The 19,769-nt window shown below is 38.2% G+C and overlaps 1 protein-coding gene across 4 annotated transcripts; it reads left to right on the top strand.

Moving 5' to 3' along the window:
• Positions 1 to 10,033: 10,033 nt before the first annotated feature.
• LOC111793277 (uncharacterized) lies at positions 10,034 to 16,848 on the top strand. 4 transcript variants are annotated; one of them, XM_087123481.1, is made up of 9 exons: positions 10,034 to 10,382; positions 10,662 to 10,810; positions 10,990 to 12,517; positions 12,629 to 12,818; positions 13,497 to 13,600; positions 14,210 to 14,312; positions 14,411 to 14,715; positions 15,214 to 15,519; positions 16,207 to 16,848. In XM_087123481.1, exons 3-9 carry the CDS (start codon positions 10,997 to 10,999, stop codon positions 16,570 to 16,572), a joined length of 2,895 nt encoding a protein of 964 aa, XP_086979607.1. In that variant the 5' UTR covers positions 10,034 to 10,382; positions 10,662 to 10,810; positions 10,990 to 10,996; the 3' UTR covers positions 16,573 to 16,848. The 4 variants fall into 4 exon arrangements, with proteins under 4 accessions (XP_086979607.1, XP_086979606.1, XP_023530862.2 ...); XM_087123480.1 differs by having other exon boundaries at positions 10,662 to 10,822; XM_023675094.2 differs by having other exon boundaries at positions 10,662 to 12,517; positions 16,207 to 16,575; positions 16,670 to 16,848.
• Positions 16,849 to 19,769: the final 2,921 nt, after the last annotated feature.

The following is a 19,769-nucleotide window of genomic DNA, read 5'->3' as shown; positions in this document are numbered from 1 at the left end:
AAAATAATATGGCACACGGCCTGAGTATTTCGAAGTGACCCCACTACAGGGGTCATGCTAATGCAAACACATGCAATCATGAATTAGGGATTATCTCTAATCATCTTAAGGGTGGCCTCCAGTCTCGGACAAATTGGATGTGTAGTACTTCCCTACACACGACTCACACGTGCGAGTGTGAATCCCCAGGGCGCTCGCACACCCTCTGGACCCTCTGGTCAAGCTAATTTGTAGCGACGTCCGGAGGTCAACGGAACCCCATAGTGTCATGCACCTCATGAACACCCTCATCTATGTGTATTCGCACCTGTGCGCATACGCGCTCATCATACAGTGCGCGTCCGCACTCATCATCTCTAGGGGAAGTAGTCATATGCTTATGAACATACAATATGCATGAGGTCCCTCTAAGTCCAATTATACATCTCTTCTGACACAACCCTCTAGTCTCATCTCTTGGTTACACTATGTAACACGTGCTCGTGGATATTTACATTAATATCATTTTCACTCTTAGGGTTGTGTCATATGTCGATCTAACAACATGATGCAATATGGCAAACAATATCATAAGGTATGTTCAACATGGAAAACATCATCATGTTAATAACATCGTCATGCATACATCATACTCATCAGAGAAGCCATTAAGTGCATCAAATATAACATGTACGTCATGCATTGAAACATAAATAGCGTACATCTAACAGACATCATCACAACACAACGTCATACACACACATCATCATAATTCAAACAATCTTTAGCCTATCCTATAGTAAGGTCACTTACTTGGTTGGCCTTGGCCGAAGTACTTCCTAAATAGTTAAACGTAAGCTCTCGTTCCGTGAGAGCTGCTTCCTACATTGCCGGAGTTTGTTTCCTATCACACCGTTCACCACTTTCCGTTAGTATTTCACAATTAATTTATCTATAATTCAATAAATGTGAAATACGGCTCTAAAATGGCCTCGGATACCTTAATCGGGGTCAAAAACAGATCCGGGAGAGTCGAAACAATGGAAACCGGGCTGGAAACAGGTGAGCCGAGCCGAACAGCCACTGGGAGCCGCCAGAGCGTCACCAGAGGGAGCCCGAGCCGTTTGCGCCGAGGGACCGCCTGCGCCGCTGTGTGACACGTGGCAGCAGTAGAGCGGGCCACATCGTGCGGTAGCGTCGAGTCGAAGCGCGGGTCGCAGTCCGATTCGGGTCGCGGGCTGCGGAAGGCTATTGGGCCAAGACTAATCGTTGGGCCTCAACTTACTGGGCTGGGCTGCAAGTGTTTGGGTTGCAGGCCGGCTCGATTGGACCGTGGGTCTGGTCTCGGGTTGGTTCAACTGAATCGTAGCTTCTGGGCTGGTTTGAGGTTTGGGCCGCTGTAGTTGGGCTGGGCCGAAGGCAGAGGCCGAGGGAAGGAATGGGCTGGCTCTCTCGGGTTTTGGGTTCGGGTTGACCTAGATCCGTGGATCTCGTCTTCCTTACCCGACTTTGGCCGATTTTCTGGCAAGTTTTCTCTCTCCTTCACGCGGCATTTCCGTCGATTTCGGTTCTCTTTCTTCCTTTTCCTCTTTATTTGTCGTCCTTCTTTCTTTTCTAGGAGTTTTGCGGCCTAAAAGTTCCTAAAACCACATATCTAAGAATGATTAGGAAAACCTCATTTTCTGACCTCAGTTACCGGCGACGGCGCTTACGAAAAAGCACAAAACGCACCTTGAGTTATTGTGCTTTCGTTAGGGATCCTTCTCATGGTGGTAACTAATCGTTTGGTGTCGGTTTTCAGGTGGTTTGGGGGCTCGTCGGAGAAACTGGAAACTAGCCGACGTTTATCCGAAATCTCTCTCTCGTATTTTCTTTCTTTTCTCCCTTTGCAGGTATTCTGATAGGTGTTGGGAGTCGTGGGCTGAAGGCTGGGCGTGGTGTGGCCATCGTTTCGCATGAGGTCCACGAAACTCGGTGGCTGAGTTTTTTTTTTTTCTTTTTCTTTCCCTTTTTCTTTTTTCTTTTTTTTTTTTCTTTTTCTTTCCGGGGTCGTTACAGTTTCTAATTGGGTTGGGCAATAAAAATTTAAAAAAATGTGAATATTATTTTAGGGTGATTTGATAAAAAAAAAAAATAGTTTAAGCATCTCCAAATCTTACTATATATATATATATATATATATATATATATATATATATATATATATATTTTTTTTTTTTTTTTTTTTAATTTACGTTCACTGTTGTTCTTGGTCAATTTTATTCCATTTTTGGCTACTAATACTAACATGATTTCATATAACTCATATAAATTCGCATTTTATTTCTAAATCAAAACTAAATAATTACACCAAAATTTGAAAAGATCTTAGATATAACTAGTTGTGATTTATAAGTTTATTTATTTCGAGGCTAATTTAGATGTCTTTATTTCTCTCCACATCTAACAAAATGGAATGAGAATAATTTTGATAGAAAGATAGATTAAAACTATATGTAACGACCCTAAATTTTCTACTGAATTTAAGATCGCTACTGTATACGTACCATAAATGTTGAATGCGGAAGACTTCATTTAAATTCCATAAAACATAACCTTTATCTTAAAACACAGCCATGGACTTACCTGTTTCGAAAACATATCTAAAACGACACAACAAAAGACTAAACAAAATGAATAAGAGTTTAAGTTAAAAACATCATATTCTAGCCTAAGTCTAAGAAAATAAATACCACTATCCTTTGCATGTGCCATGGTCTCGAGTTGCGATGTCGTCGTCAGCGGTATAGAAATGTCTTGCCTTAACCTGAAAAATGTATGTAGTAGCACATGGCTTGAGTATTTAAAGATATACTCAGTAAGTGACCCACTGTTGGGGTTAAATGTAACAATTACATGCAATGAGATGATGAGACCTATTTTCATTCCATTTTCCCTACGGTGCTGTCCGGGTAATTTTGAACGTGTACCATATACTCTACACACAGCCCATACGTGCGAGTATGGGCTCACCAGCTAATTCGCACACTGCTGGGCCACTTTCCTTATCCAGTGGGCGTACTCTGGGAGCCCCTTAGGCCGGACACCCGCTAGAACTAGTAACCGTCACGGCAGCGCTATGCAAAGCATAACGATCGTTGTCCTACCATTGGATGTACGTGTCTGTACCCTCGTGATGGGATAAGGGTATCCCCCAAATGCATGAGCACACATAATGCATGAGGTCCCAAAACTTGTCTATTTTCAATATCCTTTAATACAACCCCGCTAGCATTAAGTACATATCATATCATTTTTCATATCGTTTCAAATATCATTCATTCATATCATATCGTTTCTCATTCTTCAGTTCTCAAATCTTCTCATATCATACATAATTCTAACGATGTTATATTTCATGTCATTTATCGTGATTTCATGTCATTCATATCATGCTGTATACACACAATTTAAGAGACCTAACATAACGTTCTATGCTTTTAACATAACATTTCATCATATACACATCATACCATGACATATTGCATCACAATGTATCATATCATAAACAAGTCATAACGTAAACACTTCGTAGTCATATCGTTCTCTAACTTCTCATAGCCTTAACGTTCTTATACCTATCACAGACATATCATTACGTGAACGTACCTTAGTCATATCGTCACAAGAACGTATCCTAACGTTATCGTTTTATCAATCCTAACGCTATCGTTCTATCAATCTATCACAAACCTATCCCTTTCTACCCGTAACCTAACCGTATTCTTCCATCAATCTCTCTTATCCATATCACTCTGGTATGTAACCTAACCTTAATGTTTCATGAACATATTTTACTCCTATCGCTACATTTCGTTTTGTGCATCCTTCTCGTATCCTATCTCAAACATATCCTTGAACACATTGTACCGTAACTATTATCATACAATTCACCTATTGTAACATATACATAACATATAAGAAGCATATCAATCCACAGACAATTCACACGTATCAATATATATGACACGTGCAGAACCACGGGGCACGTGTCAACATCAAATATAACCATGTCGATAGTGAGGTCACTAACCTGGCTAGCTTAAGTCGTTGTCACGAATATATCTTTAATGAAAGTTCGATTCCGTCCTTTGAAATCCGAGTCAACCTATATGAGCCCATGACATCAGTTTCAGGTTTGAACTCTATAACATTATTTCTCTACTTTACATTGGTCCATTGTTAAAAGTCTTGAAATGTTATATATCTATAATTATATTTTTATTAAAAATTTACTGTTGTATAAGAAAGTAGATCCAGCTATTTCAAGTTATTCTTGGCTTTACTACCCTCTCTATTTACCCTTTGTATCTACCTTTCTCTCTATATTTAGTTGTGGTTTTTAATTCTCTAATTTTTTTTTTTATTTGTTGCATTTTAATTCTGTTGTCATGTATTACAAATTTTTAGTGGATCTCTATTTCCAAATTTTTCCTTATCTCAGTATTTTCTAAAGTTTTCCTGGTCATTCTATCTTTAATTTATTCTTTGACTACTGATAAAAATTTAATCTAATATTACTAATCTGACAAAAATTTAATCCAATATTACTAATCTGACAAAAATTTAATCTAATATTACTAATCTGACATGATTTACTGAATCGTATAAATGATTGACATTTAGTTTCTAACTCAAAGCTAGACCATGGTAATAATTCAAGATCTAACTATAATTGGTTGTAATTTCCAAAAAAAAAAAAAAAAAAAAAAAAAAAAAAAAAGATAAAGAAAATGAAGATTTAATTTAATCAGATCTAGAAAATGAAGATTTAATATATACCTTATTGATCAGATTTATCTTTACGTAAATATCAGGTGAATCTCAACTGGGTAAAGGTTATTCTCATTTGGATTGCTTTCTGAATCTCAACTGGGTAAAGGTTATTCTCATTTGGATTGCTTTCTGTTTTAGGATGGATTGAGGAGAGATAATTGTGGGAAAGGATGAGAGGTTATAGAGAGAGGTGAGTAAATTTTATTTTTATTTTTATTTTTAAGTATTCCTTTTTAGTTATTTATTTATGAATTATTATTATTTTGATGTATATATATATTTTTTATAATTATTTTTATTAGTTTATTTATTTTTATTATTATTTTTGGGCTACACTATAATTTTGATGAAGGAACGGAGTTGATTCGAGTTATGTAAAAAAATGTACAAAAATCCAAAGAAATTAGAAAACTTACGAAAATTTGGGAAATTTGCAAAAGTCGGTCTATGATAATCAAGAAAACTTACGAACGTGACATGGTTCGAGAATCTATCTATGATAACCAAGACACTTTCGCAAGGTCTTGTTGCCACTTGCAGGGGTTCAAGAAGTCCCGAGACTTTGGTCTTTTCGACTTTATCTTATTGGCAAATGAGACACGTCTTAGCACATTGTATTATGTCGTCTCGCATGTTTGGTCAAAAGTACCCTTGCAAGGTGTAAAGTTTGTTGCCACTCGGGTGTTTGGGCCATAGAGTATTTTACATTCATGCATAAGCTTCTTCCTTAGTTTTTCCTCTCTTAGGACGTAGAATTTGTTTCCTCTTGTCAGTCGAAGGTCTCCTTCGATCCAAAACTGTCTAGTCTTTCCGACTTTGGCTAGATCAACAACTTTGGCTAAAGGGTCTTTTTGTAGGCGTTCTCTTGTGATGTTGCAGATCGACCCATTGATCTTATTGGAATGAATGTGGGTTAGCATGCACAAGACATATTCTTCCTTCCAACTTAGTATGTCGACAACTTGATTACTCTTTTACCTCATGTTTGAACCTGAAGTCCAATTCAATTTGAGTTAGTAAAAAAAAAAAAAAAAAAAAGTGGCAAATGGCATATTGTTCGTCCTCACAGGAACCAGAATCCTAGGAGATATTGCCACCAGATTCTGAGACAATGGACGACAACTAGCATTTCTTTTTCGGAGACAATTTATAGGCAATGGGGTGACCTTCCTAGATAAGGACAACCCAAGGAATAAGTCGGATGCATTCTTCTATATTTTAAAAGGCCTAGAGACGTCTACCAAGCTGAGGACTGATGGTGTTAATATAACACATGCGGAAGCAATTTGGATCTTAGGCACTTTTAGAACATCAATTATGTTCATAAGTATTAAAACTTAATGAGTTTTAATACTAACCTTTTGTAGTTCAAACTCCTTTTGCCTCACGAACCGGTTTCGAACCACCACTAGTGTCTTCTCCACTATCCTCCGGCCTTAGAACGGAATTGTGGAATCCGGTGAGTGACTAAACTTGGGAGGAATTTTGTATATGTGAAAGAGAGTGTTTGTGAGAGGTTTATCTCAAGGTTTTTCATCAAGATGAAGAATCCCTTCCAAAAATCATGATCACTCTATTTAAAGAGTCAAGTTTGCATGTTCATGCAAACTTGAGATCACCAAATTTTGACACTTAAAATTCCACTCAAATGTTTGGGATTATGTGGCAAGCATGCATGTTTGAGTTAACCAAATTTTGACATTCAAAATTCCACTCCAGTTCAAACTTGTGGGGTTTATTTGGCAAACATGCAAGTTTGGTTAAAACCAATTTTGACACCTCAAAATTCCACTAACATGGATTTTTCCATCAGATGAAAGTCAACATTTTGACTTTCTTCATTTTAATTCAACAATTAATTTGAATAATGAATTTCAAATTAAAGTATCATTAAATGATTAATTAAACTATTTAATTAATATTTAATATTAATTCAAATGCCAATCCCAATCAATTCCGACACATAATTGATTAAGATATTTAAATCTTATTTAAATATCTCAGATTCTCTCTTTTCGTTTAATTCGTAAATAAAACGAAATTGCGGTTAAATATATCGTATATATGTAACGCATATTCCCTAATTTGAATTCGAACACTTCGAACTCACTCGTCACACTGTTCTATGGTTTAGTCCGATATGAGCTAGCAGAGGGACCTAATGGACCTATAGATCATGGGCTCCAACGATCCAAGATTAACCGATTAAACTCATTAACCTAGTTAACCAACATTCGTTAACTACTAGGACACTCCACTATAGCCTAGTAGTTGCACTCCCCTCACTATAGATATATTTCTGTCCATCTGATATAACCATGATTAGTAAATCGATCCTTCACAGGTTGTTCGTAACTAGATCTGGGTCAATTTACCGTTTTACCCCTGAAGTTACTTTTTGTTCCTTATGTCTCACTGATCCTCTAATGAACAATTGATTTGTGGTCCAACCAGTAAACCGAATCCCTCTCAGGCCAGTGAGAGGGTGGGGCCCCTTGTTCAAGACCTGGAGTCCGTGCTTAAGGGAACTACCTTTCTTCTATCCCTAAAAGTGGGTAGGAGTGAATTCCGTCTTGCACCCCACGTCCCCAGCCATTCACCCAGTCTTACCCTTGAAATGGGAGGCCTGTTGAGTCGGCGAACTAGAGCCACTCTCACCCATGCAAATCTAAGGATAATTCCCAATAAACAGGAGTTCATGGTTAGCTCAGGATTAAAACCGAGTTACCTAGGTTATCGAATGAAAAGAAAATCAGTCTCAATAGTAAACGACTTTATAAAGTGAGAGTGGTTTTCTTCATGGTCCGATCTTATGCAATACTCATTGCATAGGACGTCCCCACTCACATGTCTCCACATGCACAATTTAGTGATCACATTGTTTATATCATATACAAAAGTGGGCCGCATCCATAGTGTCCCCAGAATAAGGTACTCAGCCTTATCCTTATACTATAGATCATTTTGACTATATACTTGAACTTGATCCACTCTTATGTCTCTACATATAGTTCAAGTAATCATACTATAGCCAGAGTGTTCTTAGTTTATTGGATTTAGATTAATGATCGTAAAGTTCACTTTATTCAATAACAATTTTTACTGAATAAACATCAATAATAACTTTATTGAAAATAGAATAAATCTTTGTTTACAAACTATGAGTTTTAGGACATAAAACTCAACAAGGACAGGGCCCCTTGTCATGGTTGTTTTTAGATATTCGAAGGCGTTTTGACATTCATCTAACCATGACCAAGGTTGGTCTTTCTTCGGTAGTTTTGTTAACAGGGCGGCTCGCCTTGAAAACTCTTCGACGAACCACATTTATTAGTGTGTTAATCTTAGGAAGGATCATATTTCAGTCATTGAAGTAGAGATCTTCTACTCTTGGATAGCTTTTATCTTGTCACTATCCATGTTGATTTACCCGCATTTGATGACACGTCCCAGAAAGTTAGATACATTTTTTTGCAAAGTCAATACAGATAATGTTCTGTTTTTCTTTTTCTAAAAGAACACAGGGTCCCATATGGTGTTTTTTGCGGGATGGATGAACCCTACATCAACAACTCGTAACGACTTCCTCAATTCGGCTAGCTCTGGTGGAGGCATCCAATATGCATTATTCGTGAGGGTTTGACCCAGGTAGGAGTTCGATTTCATGATCATTGTCCCCGAGGGGGTGGTAATGTCTTTGGCAAATTATCCGAATTATGTTAGCATTATCATGTAAAACGTCTTGAACTTCCTTCGGGACAGGATCGATGGTGGTTACTTCTTCCACCAAAGTTATGACCATAAATGTGGTCTCTTCTCGAGCGAGTCCTCTCCTTAGTTACAGGGCGGAAATCATTCTTAAGTTGTCTGATTGTTTGATGTTTTTGGGGATTACGGTAGGATTGTAATCAGTAATTACTATGCACTTCGACAATAGAGATGACTTTATGTTCAAGAAGGAAGTTCATCCCAAGTACACGTCGAAGTCGTCCTTGCGAACCACGACTAGATCAATTTTTTCTGACCAAAACCCCAATTTCAAAAGACTCTCTTGGGTACCTCAACAAATAGGTAGGGCCTCTAAATGAATTAACAACTTTCATTTCTCTGGCCACTTTTCGTGACCGAGACCCCAATTTCAAAAGACTCTCTTGGGTACTAATAGGTAGACCTTTGAATTAACAACTTTCATTTTTACTCGATTCTTTTCTATTTAGAGTCACAAGTCTTTTGGTTAGAGATGAAATTGTGGGTCGCACTCAAGTCTATCTAGGTGCTTCTTCTCGGTTGCAAGTTTATTGTTGCATCAACAAACATTATTCCCTTCTTGGTCACTTCCTTCTAATAGACCATCCTTTGGATTGCCGATAGAAATTTCAACGCTCCCATTCTAAGAGTGTCGTGGTCTTCCTCTTTCTCTACCGCCAGTTCAGCTCCTAGGTCATTACTTTCTTGTATTGATACTTAGAGGCACCGAAGGATGCTCTGTGAAAGCAATATGAAAGCCTGTGAAGGTCTTTATACAACAGACATTGTAAAAGCATTGTCGGATAGTTCCTTTGAGGGTAAGACCCTCGAGATGAACCGACATTGGTATTTTGATAAGATCTATTTGTTCCCCGGTCTATCATTCCTTCCATTTTATCTATTGAGCCCTTCAATCTTCTTACTTGTTGGCTTTATGGTTTGCCCCTAGAGTTTGGGTGAGGGGGAGGAGTCTCTTTATGGCAGCAAGCCAGACGTCAAGATCTTAAACCTTTTATTTATATAATTTTTTTCGTTCAAGGTTGTTGTAACAGCTCAAGTCCACCACCACCAAAATTGTCTTCTTTGACTTTCCCTCTCGGTTTTAAAAACACGTATGCTAGGGAGAAGTTTCCACTTATAAAGAATGCTTTATTCTCCTCTCCAACCGATGTGCGATCTCACAATCTACCCCTTCAGGGTCTAGTGCTGACCCTTGTTACCCGACAACTCAACCTAATCCAAAAATAGAGTATTGAATTGTAAATTTTACTTAGATTGTTCGATCCACCAATCTAACCAATCTAAAATTTCAAATTTTTTTTTTTAATTCTAGCCGGCAATATTAAATTTTGAAATAGTGTTTTTTTTTTTTCTTTTTGGAAAGGGAAATTTATTATTTCAAACAAACCTCAACTTTGATTTTTGAATAATTCTCAATTTTTATTTTTATTTTTATAAATTAAAAGAATAGAAAATTAAATTAAATTTTAGAAACCTTGTCAGTTGCCACCTCATTCTCTCACCGTCATCAACCTTTCGTTCGAGGAAGCACGAGGGCGATGCAACCGGATCCGTGCTAGTCTAGTGTTTGGCGGCTAATCCCTTCTTGCAGCGGCGACATCTCAAGATCTGGTGAACCCAGGGACTCAGGAATCAACGGCGACTCGTCTCCAACTTCAGCGGTGTATCGGAATCGTCTCTTTAAAGGCAGCTGTCCAATATTACCCACGAACTAGCGACGTAGTTCGCGACGGCCCTCTCTCTTCGGCGGCAGTGTAGCGGCGGCGTCGTCGTAATCCTCTGTTCCAGCAGCATTTTTGGAGATCGAGTTATTCTTAGAGGTTTAATGAAGTCGAATGTTTTACTTCTATATGAGATTTCGTTTATTCTAGGCGTTTCAAGTAGTATTTGGTTCGTCGTTTTTGATTGAAAAATGTTATCATTTTCTCATTTCTTGAGTAAAGACTGGAGTTATTTTGGATTAATTGATCTTGTTGTCTGACCTGAGTTTAATCAAGCAAGGAAGTCTAGTAATGTTCCTTAAATTAAAATAAAATTTGGGGCCGTTTGAACGCATTTCCGATTTGTCTCTTTACATATCTTAATGTCGGTGGTGCAAGGTATTTGCCGCTGTAGTTCTAGTTCTAGTTCAGTTTGTTTCGGCGTTAATCTGGTGGTGGGATGTAGCTTCACTATTCGATTCTGCTGTCCAATTTATGAAGAAGGGCCGCAGTGGCTTTTTTGGGTGCTTCGAATGAGGGCGTGGGTGGTAGGCGAATAGGTCATTTATAAACTATTGTCTACTTCTCTTATGATATGCATCTTTCCTGGAGATCTTTCTAAAGAGCCTTCCTGCTTGTCATTACCAATTTTCTTATGGCAATTTTGGATGTTAGGTTGGTGCTCAATAAAAATTTGTGCTTTTGAGTAATATTCATTCTTCTGCAGCGCTGGTATGGACAGTAAGTACAGCAGACAGTCGTCAGATGAGGATGAAGTGAAAAAGAAAACAGATAGACACCGCCATAGTTGTAGGAAAAGAGATATCGGACAGCGTGGTTGTCATGAAGATGATAGTGATTCTAATGATGCCAAGGAAGAATATGGGAGTAGATGGCATGAGTCGAAAGATGCGTACAGTGATGAAGATCAGACTAAAGTAAGAATTAGTGAGACAAATGATGGCCACATACATGAACGGTGGCAAAGTGAAGATGGCAGAAAGAATGCATCTAGACAAAGTCCTGGTGAAGGTTACGAGAGAATAGACAGAGACAGAAACAGGCATGATAGATACGAAAGGCGTCAAGGTGACAATAAGCGTAGAGAACCAGAGAGAGGAGACCAGAAAGAACCCCTTCAAAATATAGATAAGGATGAGCAGAGAATGGACAGAGATAAAAACAGGCACAATAGAAATAGAATGCATCATAATGAAAATCAGCAGAGAGAACAAGAGAAAGTAGACCGGAAAGAATCATACCGAAGTTCTGATGAAAATGAGCAGCGAGATGATAAAGACAAAGACAAAAAAAAGCACGATAGAGATAGAAGGCATCAAGGTAAAAATCTGCGAGAAGATAGAGGAGATAGGAACGAATCATATCAAAGTTTTGGTGAAAATGAAGAGAGAATGGACAGAGACAAAAACAGACATGATAGAGACAGAAGGCCTCGTGGTGAAAATCGGCATAATAGAGAACAAGAGAGAGGAGACCGGAAAAAGTCTTATACAAGTTCTGATGAAGACGAGCGGCAAGAAAGGAGGCATGACCATAGACGACGTGAATCTGAGAATGGAAATAAAAATATGGATTGCCATTTGCACCATGATTCAAAAGATGAGCGTGTCAAGGCATTGCATAGAAAATCAGAACATGGCAGGAATTGGATTGACAATGATAGGGAGAAGAAGCATTCAAAACATGATTACAAGTATAGAAATTCTCAAGATCTACGTGATAAGGAGGTGAATGAACAGAGAGAGGATCGTAGAAACATTGGGGAGAAAGAAAAGGCTGGCACGCGGACTCTTGACCATCCACAACCTCACAGACAAGAAAAACAGTCTGAGAACAATTTGAATTCCGATGCTTCAAATCTGGGTAAGAGTGGTGGGGTTTATATTCCACCATTTAAGTTGGCCAGAATGATGAAGGAGGTCCAAGATAAGAGCAGCATTGAGTATCAACGTTTGACATGGGATGCACTCCGGAAAAGTATCAATGGACTTGTCAACAAGGTCAATGCTACTAACATAAAGAATATCATTCCAGAGTTATTTGCAGAGAACCTGATCAGGGGCAGGGGTTTATTCTGCCGTTCCTGTATGAAGTCACAAATGGCATCTCCAGGGTTCACCGATGTATTTGCTGCACTGGTTTCTGTTGTAAATACTAAGTTTCCAGAAGTGGGCGATCTTCTTTTGAGAAGAATTGTCTTGCAACTCAAAAGAGCATATAAACGGAATGATAAGGTAGGATTGCATGACATTTGTAGTTTATATGAGTTTTTCCCTCTGGCTTCTGCAAGATCTTCCTTTTTAAAATTTCTGCTAATCCTCTTAGCGTTTGTTTATCTTTGACAGCCTCAACTACTAGCTGCTGTAAAATTTATAGCACATTTAGTTAATCAGCAGGTGGCTCATGAAATAATTGCATTAGAACTACTCACTGTGTTGCTGGAGAATCCTACGGATGACAGCGTGGAGGTGGCTGTTGGTTTTGTAACTGAGTGTGGATCAATACTACAGGATTTTTCTCCTAAAGGGCTTCATGGTCAGTGTTCAATCATGTTAATTCATTAGTTGACCTTTTAACTTCTTGACATTGATTGGAGAAAGAAGATATTATCTGGATAGAAGTTTTAGTAATAATATTTCTAGTTGAAGGCTTATATTTGTAAAATATTTTCACTGAGTCTGGGAAATAATACACATGCCAAAAACTGAGGGAACTAAAGTAGTCTATAAGGTGTTTTTATCTAGACCCAGAAAGGAGTATATGCACCTTGAAATGGCTTTATTTTGAATCTCTTATTCGTTGTGTGCAATCACCATGGTCACTGATTTTTATTTGCATGGATCTGTCATGAAATTGTCATCGTCTATCCATGCTCATTCTGTTTGGGTTTCTTGAAAAGCTTATACCTTCTACAAAAGATAACGAACTTTCATGTTACTTCCAATTTTTGCTTTAAGCCCGCTTTTGCTGGAGATTAGTTTATTTAATATTTTCTACATTTCTTATTATCAGAAAAATAAAATTGTTATATTTTTTTTTCCTTTATAACTCAAGGACATTGTTGTTCACCCTATAGGATAGATTAGGTTCTAGTAAGGTCACTTCATTTATTTTATTAATTTTTTTGAAAATATAATTTCTCATGTCATCCACATTTATATTGCACCAAGATTGTTTATTCACTTTTCTTTATTTCGTACTCATTGATTGCAGGAATATTTGAGCGGTTTCGCGGAATTCTTCATGAAGGGGAAATAGACAAAAGGGTTCAGTTTCTGATTGAAGGCCTATTTGCAATAAGGAAAGCGAAGTTTGAGGTATAGTCATTTTTTGTTTTATCTCTTCCCCATATATATATATATATTTTTTTTTGTAAGTTGTCTTGAGATGTAATGATTGTATTGGGAGTTCACAAAACTTTTGAAGATCTAGGATATCCAGTTATTTTTGTTGTTATCGTTAGTTTTTAGGGATGAATTAGATGTAATTCTCACTATGAAATGAAGTTTTAAATAATTTATTGTTTTAGTAATGAATAACTTTAATGCACCATTCCCCATGAAAGTTGGTTTCTATATTTAAAAGAAAATGTACAGCAGCTGGTTAGTTTCTTTGTCTTTTCTTTGGTGTAAAATGTGTGTGAAGTAAATTGTACTTATAGTTCTTCTTCCCCTCCCCCCCCCCCCCCCCCCCCCCCCCCCCCCCCCCCCCCCCCAATTTTAGAATCTAGTTGTTTCTTTCATGTTATACCAACGTCGTGTGACTTTTGATTTCCGAATTGCACCTCTTGCAATGTACCCGAAATATCCTTCCCGGAAGTATTCCTAGTTGTCTGTTTCCAAGCATACATATCTCTACCTTCCTTGTATAGCCGCAACGATGTTTTACTTCTTTTTTTTTGTTTTCTCCGTTTGGATTTGATTCAGGGCTATCCAGCTGTTCGTCCAGAATTGGACCTTGTGGAGCAAGAAGATCAGTTAACTCATGAAATTTCCCTGCAAGAAGAGATAGATCCTGAGATTGCTCTTGGTATCTCTTTTTACATGGTCTATTAATTAATCAAACTGGGTGTTCTCATGATGTTTGTTTTATTCATTCATTTATATATTTTCCTGACCTGGTTTCAGATATCTTCAAATCTGATCCAAATTTCCTCGAAAACGAGAAGCGTTATGAGGATTTAAAGAAAAATATACTTGGTGAGGAATCTGAGGATGAAGAAGACCGATCTGATGCTGGATCGGATGATGAAGAGGATGAGGATGAGGAAAATGATTCTGAAGAAGATGAGGAGCAGATGCAAATAAATGATGAAACAGAGACTAATCTTGTGAACCTCAGAAGGACAATTTATCTGACAATTATGTCCAGTGTGGACTTTGAGGAGGCTGGGCATAAGCTTTTAAAAATTAAACTCGAGCCTGGTCAAGAAGTAAGCTCTATAAGCTTTTCCTGTTACTAACATTTTTTGCATACAATTTAACAGGCTTTCCGCACTCTTTCTGAAAGTCAAATTGGTTTCCTGTTTTTTTTTTAATTACTTTTTTTGGTAAGAAATCAAGCTTTTATTGAAAAAGATAAAATATATATCCAAGTAAACAAAAAACAAGTCCAACAAAAAAGACATCCCAAAATAGCTACAGAAAGAGACTCCAATCCAACAAAATCGAGGCAATATCATAATTACGAAAAGGCTTAGAAACGGACTCCCACAAGGTGGTAGTAACCACCTCTGAAACGTGATGGCTTCATATTTCTAAATATTCTATTGTTCCTCTGAATCCAAACCTTCCCCAAAATAGCTAGAAGTTCTATAATAATGACTTGTAATCTTGATGTTTGTTTGTGATCATTCTATGTTGTGTTGTTGATATATTATACAAATGGTACAAATGTGGGTGAGTTCATCTGTTTGCTATGATATTTGCAGATAGAATTGTGCGTCATGTTGTTGGAATGTTGCAGTCAGGAAAGAACTTACCTTCGATATTATGGTCTGTTGGGGCAAAGATTTTGTAAGATCAACAAAGTGCATCAGGAAAATTTTGAGAAATGCTTTGTCCAGCAGTACTCGATGATTCATAGGCTTGAAACTAATAAGCTCAGAAATGTGGCTAAATTTTTTGCCCACTTACTCGGCACTGATGCTCTTCCATGGCATGTCTTGTCTTACATTCGATTGACTGAAGAAGACACCACATCTTCATCAAGGATTTTTATTAAGATCCTTTTCCAGGTATTTCCACTCTATCTTAAATGTTATCTATATGATTATGTTTTCATTAATCGTTAATGTTGCTATTATTTAGGATAGGGAAATCTGCCGTTGAACGTATTGTTTGTCAAATAGCAAAGCTTTTTATTTTTCTCTTGTCATGGTTGATGGTACGTCCATAGAATTGTTTGGTAATGAATGAAACAGCATCCTTTCCATTGTGTCTACTTGGTTACTATCATGCCGAACCCTCTGCACGAGTCCTTTTTATATAACTCATCCCATATTTGTGGAATTGATATTCTGCATGTAACACAACTTTGTATCAAGTCATTACTGATGTAATTCTCGACGAGATGGTGTAAAAGAATGCATTCTTCTTATCCCCCTGAAAAAAAGGCATCTTGAGTCAACAATTGCGGGATGGAAGGAATGCTAATAAATATCTTATTTACTAAGATATGTTCGGATCGACTTGCATTCTTGTTAATGAATGTTTCTGTAACTAGTCCAAATGAGAATACAAGTGATGCATGCATGATCTTGTGCTAATTATCATTCATTTCTCATTAATAACCATACAAATGCTACTTCTTTTTCCAAAATATGATGGTAGCGACCGTGTAGAAGTTATAGCAGTAGGTGCTGGAAGTGAGAAGAATGCTTTGGAAGATGTTAATTTTTGTATCTTGGTGTTATGTGATACAGGAACTTTCAGAGCATTTGGGCATTCGACTATTGAACGAACGTCTCAATGACCCGACAATGCAGGATTCGTTTGAATCTATTTTCCCCAGGGATAACCCAAAGAACACAAGATTTTCCATCAACTTCTTCACGTCTATTGGGCTTGGTGGTCTGACTGAGAATTTGCGAGAGTATTTGAAGAATATGCCACGGCTAATCATGCAACAACAAAAACCAGTGTCGGACTCCGATGAGGAATCTGGAAGTTCTGATTCGTCGGGTTCAGATTCAAGTACTTCACAGTCGGAATCAGATTCGTCAAGCTCCAAGGAAAGTGAAGGCGAAGATAGGAGGCGTGGAAAAAAGAGGAGGAAAACAGGAAGGTGATAGGTTTGTATATTTTCTCCATTTGCTCTTGCTGGATGTTTATTATAACCTTTTATTTAATTGTTTCTTTGATGAAATTTTACCCCTCTAAGGTTAGATTAATGAAGGAGGTGCTTAAACTGAACGCAATGGTAAGGTCGCCATTGTTGGGACTGAACAATAACACTTTTGTTTACTATTTTTTGAAAAGTATCGTATCCGGGAGGTGGTGGTGTTCACGATGTCTTGAATAAAGTAGAGATGCCCCATCCCAATATTGGGCAATCTTTTATATCATTATTGCAGTCAATGAGAATCTGAGAATGGGAATTGGCATTGAAAATTCCTTCAATTCAGGGGTTGTAGAAATTCAAATTTTACAAGTAAACATGCCTATTAATTTCACTCACCATCCTAGGGCTCGATCTATTGAAAACGTATTTATCTAGGTCAATGTGAAAATTGCCGTAGCTTTACACATGCTTTGATACGAAGATAACCTTATCATATCAATCACTTGAAGCATAGAACTCATAATCTAAACATATAAGCAAGCTTAATAAGATAACGTCCATAGTGCACATCATAGTATTCTATCCTCTTTTCTAGCCGTGGTAGTCATTAAAATTAACATGCATCTCAAAATTTCATCTTAGAGGTATTTTGGTAATTTTTCACTATCATATTTAGCATTCTCATTCAATTCCCTTCTAGAATCATAACTTAAGGTAGACATGCTCGCATTCTACTATATCTTAGGGATCCCCACATGTTTTATTTGAGAAAGTTTGAGCTAGTTTTTCTACTTGTCAGGAGCTCCAAATCTCTTAAAATTTTTCTAGTTGGATCTAATTCAAGTGAAATTAAGGTCAATATCAAAATTGAGGCAAAAAAACGGACAAACGAGAGTCAAAATTGGACAAACATCTCACCTCATAGGTCTTCACATGCGGCTGGAGCTCACCCACGTGTGTAGCCTACACACAATACACATGTGTGTCTGGGACGGGAACTTACGCTCCTTGCATGATATGTTGGTGCGTGCTGATTTGTCACTCGGAGTCTCACAGCTTCGAGATTGGTGGCGTGTGAGTTTTCTTTGATTTTCTTGGTGATAACACGTGGTGTATCACAGTCGTATTTTTTCAACCGTACAATGTCGTGATCTTGACACACTCACAACCAACCTTAAGGAGGACTCAAGCCCCATATTCATATTTTGCCCGACTTTGTGGCTTTATTGGACCTCAGGTGAGATTTGTCTTCGCCAACTGAACATCGCTCGTGTGGAATTGAAACTTGTTCGTTCCCACGTGCCGCCTGCGCGGGCATGTTTAATTATCTGCGACACAACCGACTTGCCAATTCACATGGCCCATATGTCTTGATGTCATTCCAAGTCATGGGGTATCGTCGACCATCGGAGCTCACTCGATTATGCCATCGAGAATGGCACACGTGTCGTTCATATCATCAAGACATTTCAAATGTCCATCCATCTGGGTTCTATCGAGGTATTGACCCTCCAGTGCCCATGCCATGTCATTTACAGATATTGTACCGGATAGCAGGTGCAAAGTCCAACCTCCAACACTCGAGCTAGGGTGCAATACTGGCACACTCGTGTCGTCTGGTACTGTCCTTGAAAGACCAATTTCAAGGAAAGCCGCCCAAAACACTCGTCTCGCAATACTCACCCTCGCTGTGATACACGCATGTGCCATAGGGTAGTTTGCTTAGGCCACAGAGCCTAGGGGTGGTGGAGAGTTGACGCTATGCTTCCCCCATAATACACTTTGAGGCATTTTCAATACTCCACGGATAGACATCATTTTGATGAACAGTCGTATGGTGTCGTGGAGCGTCCGCCTAATGTCCGATTGACTTCAAATTTGACGAGCATTCATATTTGATATGGACAGACTTGACTCGAGAACCACATGCCCAAATTCCCTTAAGAACCCCGACTTTCAAGGTTAAGGCTCAGGGCCCTACCAACTTTCCAACAAAATTATTTTCATTCCATTCAATTAACTATGTAGAGAAATAATTACGTTCAAAGTAGGTTCAAAACTGTAAAACTCATCGTTCTTACCGATTGTTGGAACTCTACCTTTTTGTACAATTCAACTCCAACTTTGTTTCATGGAAGTCGTACGAAATTCTCTCTTGAATAATAGAATCAAATTTAGATCCTAACCTTAATGGAGTCTCGCAAATCTAGGAAAAAACTAAGGCTAAAGCTCGTAATGCATACCTATTTTTCTTTCTCGATTCCTGATAGTTTAGGATGATCCAAGTGCCCAAAATGATTTCCTTGTGCGACATGTGGAATATCTCCCAAATATGACTAAGACATTTAGATTATGTGTTCCATGCATTAAGTGATCGATAGAAATATCTCCCTTACAAGATCCACTAGAAAATCAAGTTAAGCTTAGGGTGCTATAGCTAGAGCAGTTTACATATTAACCTATGTTAGTACGTTTTCAATGGTGCACTCAGAGAAGGGATTAGCTCGAGGAGTTAGTTCTAAGCGTATTGGAAACATGAGACAAGAATTAATCCGCCTAGAAGTCCCAAAGAACCTAGTGGGTCCGCCAAAGACGAATGAGAAAGCTTAACAGACTCCATAGCAGTATGATGGCATCACCAAAGACTCCACTTCCTAACCCCTTCGATACGCCCTTAACATTAGCAGCACCCTATCAAGCGATAGTAGTACAAGTATTGTCGAGCTAGGCCTAGGCTAAATAGTTTAGATCGTTGATGCGACTAGGTGCCACTATTGTGTGTGAAAGTAGTCAGGAGTCCCCCAAATACACTCGTTGTACTATAAACCCGTCTTGAAAGGGGTGGAGGACCACATGGGTAAACTGAGTAGCTAGCAGGCACACGGGGTCGCTCCCCCAATGTTAACTGTATCGTTTTTTCTGTATAAGGGTTGTCAGTTAACCTTACACAAATGTGTTCAAACGCGATGTTATACTATCTTATGAGATGTTATATGGTCGCACCTCAAACTAGGATAATGAATGTTGATTGCTGGGACTATGTAAGCGTACTAAGCATGAGAAAAGAAAGTTGGTTCACCTCGAGATGAGATTTACCATACAAGAGATTTGTGACGCTAAAACCCAGTAAACAGCTTCCAAACCTCGATACGGTCAATAGCACATAAGAGAAGTGCTCGAACTTCGAGACCTACTCAGAAGCTC

This window comes from Cucurbita pepo, chromosome 4 (assembly GCF_057944985.1).
Source record: "Cucurbita pepo subsp. pepo isolate OVF chromosome 4, ASM5794498v1, whole genome shotgun sequence".
NCBI classification, from domain to species: domain Eukaryota; kingdom Viridiplantae; phylum Streptophyta; class Magnoliopsida; order Cucurbitales; family Cucurbitaceae; genus Cucurbita; species Cucurbita pepo.
Note: the sequence above shows the minus strand (reverse complement) of the source record. Positions and strands in the feature narration are given on the sequence as shown.